Source organism: Xiphophorus maculatus, chromosome 23 (assembly GCF_002775205.1).
Source record: "Xiphophorus maculatus strain JP 163 A chromosome 23, X_maculatus-5.0-male, whole genome shotgun sequence".
Classification (NCBI taxonomy): domain Eukaryota; kingdom Metazoa; phylum Chordata; class Actinopteri; order Cyprinodontiformes; family Poeciliidae; genus Xiphophorus; species Xiphophorus maculatus.
Genome location: NC_036465.1, coordinates 10,498,690 through 10,508,267, shown reverse-complemented (window position 1 = coordinate 10,508,267; position 9,578 = coordinate 10,498,690). Strand labels below are relative to the sequence as shown.

General features: G+C 37.8%; 1 protein-coding gene across 1 annotated transcript in view; it reads left to right on the top strand.

Moving 5' to 3' along the window:
• Nucleotides 1-1,003: 1,003 nt before the first annotated feature.
• LOC102229795 (multidrug resistance-associated protein 5-like) overlaps nt 1,004-9,578 on the top strand; it is a 33,798-nt gene continuing 25,223 nt past the window's right edge. The window contains exons 1-3 of the mRNA XM_005811512.3: nt 1,004-1,336; nt 4,880-5,068; nt 7,129-7,284. Coding sequence (XP_005811569.1) covers nt 4,890-5,068; nt 7,129-7,284 — 335 coding nt within the window. The 5' untranslated portion in view covers nt 1,004-1,336; nt 4,880-4,889. The remainder of the gene's footprint in view (nt 1,337-4,879; nt 5,069-7,128; nt 7,285-9,578) is intronic.

The following is a 9,578-nucleotide window of genomic DNA, read 5'->3' as shown; positions in this document are numbered from 1 at the left end:
TAACAAGAATGACTGTAGATCTGAAAAACTGCAGTGACGTCTAAAGACACACTATTGCAAAAGAAGGCTCTACAAAATATTCACCGACAAAGGTTAAATAGATACTGTGTGCATTCAAAACAGTTTCAGATTTTTATTTATTTATTCTTTTATAGAAACTTTCCTTACACCTAACCACTTTTGGAAAGCACAAATATGCTTCTCTGTTTTTAAAATACATACAAGTCATCTGATTTTAGAACAAAGTGGCAGTTGAGTAAAATTTGTAACCTTTAAAATCATTCAGTTATGATTTTAAAAAATGCCCTTCCTACCTTTAAGACCTGTCGGATTTTTTTTTCTTCTTTATTGTTCACAATAACATTTGGTTGAGACTGTAATTACAGTCTACAAACGCTATTCAAACAGGTGTATTGTTCTCCCACAGTGTTAATTTGATTTTTGAGAGCATTCATTTTTTCTGAATACAATAATTTGTAGTCAGTAGGAGTTTATTGTGTGTGGGGCGGGGGGAGGGTCTAGGGGGGTGCGCGTGGGGGTGCGCGCGCGCGTGAGTGTGTGTGGATTCAAGTGAAATCTGCAAAAATTCCCTGAACTTTGAAAGAATACTAGAAACTCTACTTGGTCTAAATCCTTCATATTCAAACAAATGCATTACAGCATTACTTCTAAAGCATTTTTCAAATTCGTTTGAATGCTTAATTTATTCAGTACTTGTAGCTTTTTTCAATATTTGTATTTAATGAGTTTTCAAAGAAAACAAAACTATAAAACCAAAGGGTTTATGCAAAGTGTTTGTCCTTTTCATGTTGTCTGCTCTTCCTACAAAGACACACAACTGCTTATTAATTCAGAGGATAGCCAATCACATCTATTGTTTTCCCTAACTACGTCAGGGAATAACCAATCAGATTCCCTGTCACGTTTTCTGCTCCGCCCATTGTTTTCCTTTCCGTTACCAAGGTGACCGCTCAGCCGAGTTACCGGTTGGCGGAGCCGCTGTTACATCAGAGTGAAGCCGGGATTTCCTTTCCCCCTGCCGGGCTGTGTGACCGCCTTACGTCGTTATGTGACGGAGGAGCAGAGCCGTGGACACCGCTGGGAGGAACAGCACGCACTATATACACGTGAGGCGGAAAGTTTGCCATGTTCAGAGCCAGTGTTTCCATCAGAGCACCGCGGCGGCTGTAAAGGGAGATGTGTCCGCACGCCGTCGGAAAAGTTTAAAAAGCTAAAAGAGAAGGCGTCATGATCATCTTCAGCTGCTTCTCTTGATTTTCAGCACGCTTTACATTTGAACTGCTACCAAAGCGACCCGCGACTGGCGGAACTAAACGTAAGTGACAACAAGAGGAAATGTACAGTACTCAAAACAACTGTTAAGCCAGTTATAATTTCTCGATATTATTCCATAAAGAGCTCATTGTTAAAGTGTTGTTGATCTCTGGAAGCCTTCTGCAGCTTTTAAGTTGGACCCTTTGACTGTCTTGGTTATACTTGATCATGACAGGACTGTAGACTCTGTTGACACGGTTTCTACACAATTTCATGTTTAAATTTCACACTCCGATACAAGTTTCTAGAGTTTTTAAGTGCATTTTGCCTGGCCCAGTGTCAATAAAATAGCTTAATATGAGTTTACTGTACATGATTCTATCAAGCTACAGGTTGGATGGATAGATGGACAAGTAGTTTTAATGAATGAAGGGGTGGATGGTCAAGCAGTTTTATTGGATGGATGGATGGATGAACAAACAAGTTATTTTAATGGATGGATGTCAAGCCATTTTAATGGATGTATAATACACCCATTAAATCAGTTTTATTGGATGGATGGATGGATGGATGGATAAAACTGTTCTGATTTATACCTGAAACGGAGAAAAAAAGGCATATATCAGATTAAGAGTGTCCTGGTTGTTTCCAGACTGTTCAGGAACTCTTTGTTCAGTGTGTACCTTTAAGGTAAACACTATAAAATACTTTTCTTTTTTTTTCTTTACTGAACACAATCCAGCCAGGACCTGACATAGAGCCTTGGAGATACCTGCTTCTTTAGCTGAGTATCTGTGTTATGTTTTCAGCCAACAGTCCTTCTAATATCACCGTTTTCCATCTAAAATGCTATTTCTGCCTGTCAAACTGTTATCAGTGTTATATTTCTCTCATGTTGTGTGGTTCTTCTGTTGAGTAAAAATACAGTGGTGTTAAACTAAAACGTCACTCAGTTGTTTTTATATAAAACTAAAAATAAGAAATTATTCCTGTTGCTAAAATCATGAATAGTGTTATTACAACTAGGATAAAGTTATACTTAACTTTTGTAAAGTTATACATAACTTTATCCTAGCAGTTATTTTAGTGTTATACAAATTTTCATGTGTTGACATGCCAAAGTTTGCAGCGACACTTGAAGAACTTTAAACTCCAGAGGTGCAATGAAAAACTTTAAGTGTTTTTGAAATCATACTCTATTCCTTAAACTAGAACATGTCACATTCTTAGTTTAAGCTACAGAAATGGAAACGGATATAGATACCCTTTAAAATTGGTCGTTTGATAAACCTTCTGTGTATATGCATAGGTACGTTGATTAAACAACGGAACAGAAATATTTTGCTTAAAGTAATGCTGGACAGAAGTTGAGTTATAAAGCAGCCAAACTTCAAAAACTTGCAAAAAGCAATATTTAATCAGAAAAAACTTTAAAAGCCTGACTGATTAAAGTCAATATATAAAGACATAAGAATTTACTTAAGATCAGATCAGATGACTAATTTAACCCAACTAACATTGATAACATGCAGAAATTCTGTACAAAATTCTTTAGTGTTTTTCCCGTCCATTTTTCAATGTTTTGTTGACACACTGTTCACAAAACAATTTAGCTAGTACAGTGTGTCAGAAACCTGTACTGGTTTCTGACCAAACTTGACTAACAGGTAAGATAATCTTTTAGATTATTTGCTCTGTTTAAAACACTGTTGTATTGCGCATGAACGCAAACTTTGGCTGCCTTTAGTTGCCGCCGCTCCGAGTCACAGCCATTAGAGGAACCTCACACACGATGGCTGTGGATTTGTGCTTTCCCCTAACCTCTAAAGCTTGGTTTTTGCTGCATCAACAGTGACTGTATTTCTGCATATTTCCCAACACTACTTCTGGTATCAGTTTCTGTTTTGCCCCAGCTGAGCTGTGAGTATTGAATCCCTTCACCGACTGCTTTCTCAGGACAGTATTGTGGCCCACACCAGGCCCAGCTGACCTTGTAATGGAGCTTTGCTACAGAAGGGATCAGTGACGGTGTGCAGGACGCGCTGGCACAGCTCAGACACCTGCTTCTGAGCACTCGCAGCGGCTGGCAAGCCGTCTTTAAATAGATAAGCTCTGTATGCTAGAGAGAGGTGCTGACCTGCGAGCAAGGTGGTGTTTTTTAAAAAAGACTATCTGCATCACAAAGGGTGATTCAGCAAAACACTGCTCTTCTGTAATAGCTCTTGGGGTTAAAGGAAGACAGAGCAGGTGGATTACTGTGTTTTATCTATTCCCACTGAGAGTCTGGCTGAAAATGTCAGCTTAGGAGTGATTAAAAAAAAGCGCATATCATAGCATTTCAGACCAAGATAACCTGTTGCCTGTTAGAAAACACATCAGTCTGTTAGATTTGTGCATTTCTGTGAAGATTAGTAAGTCAGCTGACAGAAATGTGGAGAACAGTGAAGCTTTCACAACTTTCAGCTCATCATATGTTAAAATGTCTAAAGGCAAAACAAATCCTTTAAAGCTGGGTTTTCATTTGGCATAGAAGCACTTTGGCATTATTGCTGCAGTATAAGCTTGCGCAATCTTATGTCAGTGATGAGATAGTTGGACCACATCATCTCAGTTTGTGTCTGTACATCCTAAAAATTCTCAAAAGATCTCTTATGGCAAGTCGGATTTGTCAGTTGTTTTTTTTTTTTTTTTTTGTCTTAAAGCATTTAAGCCGCAACTGCAGTTGTTTCAAATATTATTAATCTTCATTTTCCTCTTAATATATTTGATTTGCACCCTTATTGTAACTGTCTTCTGAAGCAAACATAACATTTTATGCTTAAAAGATGATCATAGGTTTTTCATTATTGTTATTTTTACTGAATACCTTTCAGTTTTTGTAAAGGTAATGCAAATTTGATTATGACACAGTTCTATTAAGCAAAAAATTATTGCAGCTGCACCTTAAAACAGGGGAAATAATTGTCCAAACAACCCAAAAATGATGAACACAAGTCTACAAAAATAACAAAACAGCAGCAAATGATGAACATAGTCTCTAGAAAAAACTTTTGCAAGGGTTATTTTCATGGCTGTCTCATTCTGAAATGATATTTGAGATATTTGAAATCTCCCATTTCAATCATTTGGTTATTTAAAATAGCTTTTAAATAACTTTAAAAGTCATTTAAAGTTAAAATAACTTTAATTATAAATGGAGTTCTGCACTACGTTCTTTCCTACTCGTACTGTTAAAATGTTCAGCTTTTAACCAATGATTTCCCTTTTCTATCTCCTTAGTTTTGTTTGTATCAAATAAAAAAAAAATCATCTTAAATCTCCTTTTTCATGAACACAGATGTATACTTCAGGATTGAACGACAAGTTTACACATATCAATAACTGTTTGCTCTATGGCATGCAGTGTATAAATGTTGACTTATTGAAGATTTTTAATAAAAACATGTCAGTCTACACACAAAGCTCATGCCATGATCCAGCGCAATCAGTTTTTAAAATTGACTAGCATCTTAAGTAGCAGTGGTAGTTGTTGTTTTACGTCAGTAGCTGATATAAGACACTTGATTGATTTTTTTTAATCAGTCTTCTTTTTTTAAATCTGCAGAGGCCCCGCCATGTTCCCTGATGCCCTGGATGCAGCCGGCCGGGTGGAAGGCCTTTCACTGTCCTCTCCACAGCTGCCCCACCTGGATGAGGAGGAGTACAGCGAAACATCGGCAGAGAGGGGGCCGAAGAGACGAGGCCGCTACCGCAAAAGCCTGCAGCTTTTAAAGCCCTTCAGAATAACACACAAGTCAGTCATTTATCTAATGTTTATGTCTTTTAACATAAGCTACAGAAGACTGAAACAGAAATGTACATACATGAATCATGAGCATCAATTTCACATTAATGTTGGGCTGCCAACATTCTGGCATATTTTGAACCACAAATTTGACCACCCTTCTTGGCAGAATCGCTGCAATTTATTTAAATTGTTTTGTAACCCAGCTTTGAAGCATAGTCCCCCAAATTCTCTGAATATCTGAGGTCTGGACTGTGCAAAAGCTGGGCTTACTGTTCTGCTGGAACACCGAATACCGCCTGAATTTAAGCAGTCTCACCCAAATTGTTATGCTCAGATTGAATAGAACTAGTTATAATGTCCAGAAACAATCAAAGAAACAACGATGTTCAAGTCAGTTATGAACTGAAAGATATTTGAACATCACTGTCACAGTTTCCAGTGAATAACTTCTGCATCAACGGGGACTGAAAACATAAAACCCAAGAAAGAAGTTTCAGTTAGGCCTGTCACAATTACAAGTTTTACTGGATGATAAGTTGTCCAAGAAATTATTGTGATGAACAATAGCATTGCTGTTGTGAGAGCATTTTTTAAGCAATATAATAATGATAATGGCATAAGAATGCAAGCTTGCCCTCTTAATGAATAATAAATTAGAATTTTGTAAATAATTATTTTGGACATTCTTAATATCCAAAATAATTAACAAATAAACAAAGCGACAAAAAAAAACAATAAATAAAGCACAAATAAGAATCACACACAACTGAAACATAAATGAAATGGATTATAAAGTCCCGGTAAACAAAATTGCCCTGCCAAAAAATTTTTAATTATTAGAACAGATATTATAGAGCTAATTTTAATTTGTCATGTGTTTAGGAGATGTATTGCTTATTGCAGCAGGCTTTGTTCCAGTTTAAAACTCCTTTAGCTTTCACTAATGTATAAAAACTGCCTGCATAGACAAGCCCAATACTTTCTAGAGAAGCTTTTAAGGTCAGACAAGCCCAATACTTTCTAGAGAAGCTTTTACGGTCAGACAAGCTAAAAACGGACTAATTTGTTCCTCAATAGCAAGTCCAGTGTTTGGTAAAGTCAAAGGAAAGCTTTCAAACCCTAAAAAACTCTAACAACAGTCAGCCATGCTGGTGGCAGCATCATGCTGTGGGTTTGTGGAAATGGAAGACTGTCTTTAAATTTGTCAATATTACTTTAAAGTATTAACTTTGTGGTTTAAAATTTGATATAACTGTGTTCCAACAGGACAACGAACCCCAACACACCAGCAGGCTGGATTTGGAATGCATAAAGCAGCTAACATTAAACTTTTTAAGTCTTGACCTCCAGTATAATGCTGACTGCTGGTGGCTGGAACAAAGCTTATGAAGAAATGTAGCTTTTTCATGAGATTTAAATCCCGTTTTGATTATTTTGATGATGACACTCGACAAAATGTAACGTTTGTTACTGGTTTCTCGATTTGTGACTGTATATTGTTTTCATGACTTTTTATGTTGTGATTTTATAATGTAAAGCACTTTGAACTGCCTTGTTGCTGAAATGTGCTATGCAAATAAACATAATTAATTGATTGATTAAACCAAATATTGATGGGGAAGCTGAGTGTTTAAACTTTTGATCCTGTGGATTTAAGAGAAACAAGACTAAATTCAAACATTTAATGTTGATGCTTCTCTTTATGACATTATTAAATGCATATGACATACATGGTGTGTGCACTTCACTCAGCAGTCTTCTGCTGACTGTTGGGGTGTAGCAGGAGGCCCTGATAAGGCATGGGAACTTATCCCTCGGTGACACACAGCACCATGTTTGAGCATGTCTCACCTGATAAACCCCTCCTGCCCTGCTGTTTTTCACTGCTTTCTCAGATTTCTGTGAAGAATGTGCAAATTGCTGTCCAAACACTGCAGGCAGGATTCTCCCGTTGCTGACTCTGGCCATCAAAGTCACCTCTTCTATGAGAAATAACATAGCATCTCTGTGTCAGCGCTGCACTTTTAGGGCTCTCACAAATTTCCACATCTTCTGCTCTATTCCAGGCATCAGCACCCAGTTGACAATGCCGGCCTCTTCTCTTTTATGACTCTGCAATGGCTCTCCCCGCTGGCACTGAGGGCCTACAAGCAGTCCAGCTTGTCTTTAGATGATGTGTGGGGATTGTCTTGCCACGAAGAATCAGGGGTCAACACTCAAAGGTGAGATTGTCCTCTTGAAAGCAACCAGAGGTGTAAAAAGACAGATTATTCCTGAAATACTGGAGACTTTGAGTAGGTTCAAAGATGGAACTGAAGAAATGTGAAAGTTGTTCAGTTTTCTTTTGCTATTGAAAGTATTACAAGGACTGATGCCATCTAATTTAGTTTTAGACTTTAGCCTCAATATTTGCTTTATTTCCCAAAAGACTCTAACCTACTGGGATTTTTCTATTTTGAGGGCTCATCCTGTCATCTTAGTCTGGAAAAAGGAGAAAAAGAAACATTAGCAAGAGGAAAAAAATAAGATAAAATTAACACTAGTTTGTGTCGTTCGAACACATAATATCCAAACAAAATATACAAACATTTGTCTGGACCAGAAATTGTTGAAATATAACCTTTTTAGAATTATTTTAGACAATAAAATATGAAACAAAGTATGAAGGTAAGTCTTATAAATATTTACACATCATCCTTAACGTAAAATTCTTCTGGGAAAGATGGCCACCTTTAACTCCCAACTTGAGGTGCTGTACTTTAGTTTGTTGTTGTTGCTTGTGAGATGTGCTCAGTCTGCTCCATGAGACCTAAGTGATGATCAGCCTGTCTCTGCTTTACACTGATGCAGGAACACCGTGTTGGGGTTGGGATGGAGCTTCTAAGTATAGCAGGGATTAAAGATTACAGTGAGAGTTGTTGCCTGACTTGTGTGCTTATGTCACTCCTCCACCTGAGTCTCAGTCAAACTCCCTGACTGTCACTATAATTAGCTGTCACTGACTGTCTCTGTTTGGCTGCCAAAGCACGGCTTAAGAAATAGTGATGCACAAATTTACTGAATGAACCATCAAGACTAGAAATAAGCGCATTAGAGGGCATTTAGACCCTCACTGAAAACGAAACGCCTTTTCTTCATTGCTCTTATGCCGTCACATCTCCATGGCATGACTTGGCAATAGAGAGGAGAGTGACTTTTGAGGAAGTTCTCCTGAATCTGGTGACAACTGCATGACTTGCTCTGCAGCAAGATTGTGGTTCAGAGTCTGGCGGTGCATTTCTTCTTCTTCTCTGACTATTCAAAAGAAACATTTGTGAACCTCTGCCTCTCTGCTGTGTTTGTATGCTTTATGTTATGTCCTACATAGCGGGAGGGGTTATGCAATCGTTGCAGAGATGATGGAGAATTTGGAGGGAAAAAAAGAAAGGAAACCCTGGGAGAGTTGACACTTGTTGGTGCTCGGTGAGGTGCAAACCTTTATCGTGATGTCCCGTCCAACACTTCCTTGAAAGATCAGCATTGCTTGCCATGCGGCTGGTGGCTGCTAGGAACATTTCATTCCTGCTTAAAAAGCAAACAGTCCCGCTTGCGGAGCACACATTGTAGCCCCTGTGTCCTCATTTCCATTTCAGTAGGAGTCTGCGGACGCACGAGAGCTTGTGTTGCAACACAGACGTCTTTTAACTGTTATGTTCATGTTAGGGTTTTTATTGTTCATTATTTATTACTATATGTCAAAGTCTTTACATGAAAGTAAAGTGCAAATAGTGGCCATATTATTAAGTGAAATTATATTTTGTCTTCTATTTTTTCAAAGTATTACAGTAGGTATTGATCTTTTTCCATTTAAAAGTTTTTTTTTTTCTTTCAGAAACTTTTTAGTCACTCATTTATTAAAATTGAGCTGAACTAGATTCTCAATATTTCCTCCTGCTGATGACTTTTCTGCCTATTTTCTCACACACTCATTTTAGTTAATTCAAGCTGAGTGTGTGCTGCTTTTGGCTGCTGTTTAATTGTAATTTCCTACATTCAGCGCCATTTGAATAGTAATTATCAGACATCGTGAACGTGTAGCTGGCTTAATGCTCTGTCTGTCTCTGATACGTTTTTAATAAAGTCGTTTGGGGCGTAAATTACTTTCTGCAGCTGCTCCGCTGCTGCTTTATGGACTCATTAGCCATGAAGCATTTGGCCAACAAGATATTTATCCACTTCAAGCCACATTCTGCAGCCATTGAGGTACTTTAGAGCATCTTTAACATGTTGCCTACCTTTCTTAGACTAATTACATGATGCATCATTCATGATTCTATATTGTAGGTCACCTTTTTTATTATCACCACTAGCTGCTTGTCTCTTGTGGTTTTTACATAGAATTATTGCCTGCCAGGTTGTTTATCCCCCCCGGGGGATTCTTGGCATTCTGACACACTACCTGTACATAATTTAAGACAAAAGAGCAATGTATAGAATATTCTCTTTTACTTAATATGATCTTGACCTCTGTAAAGGC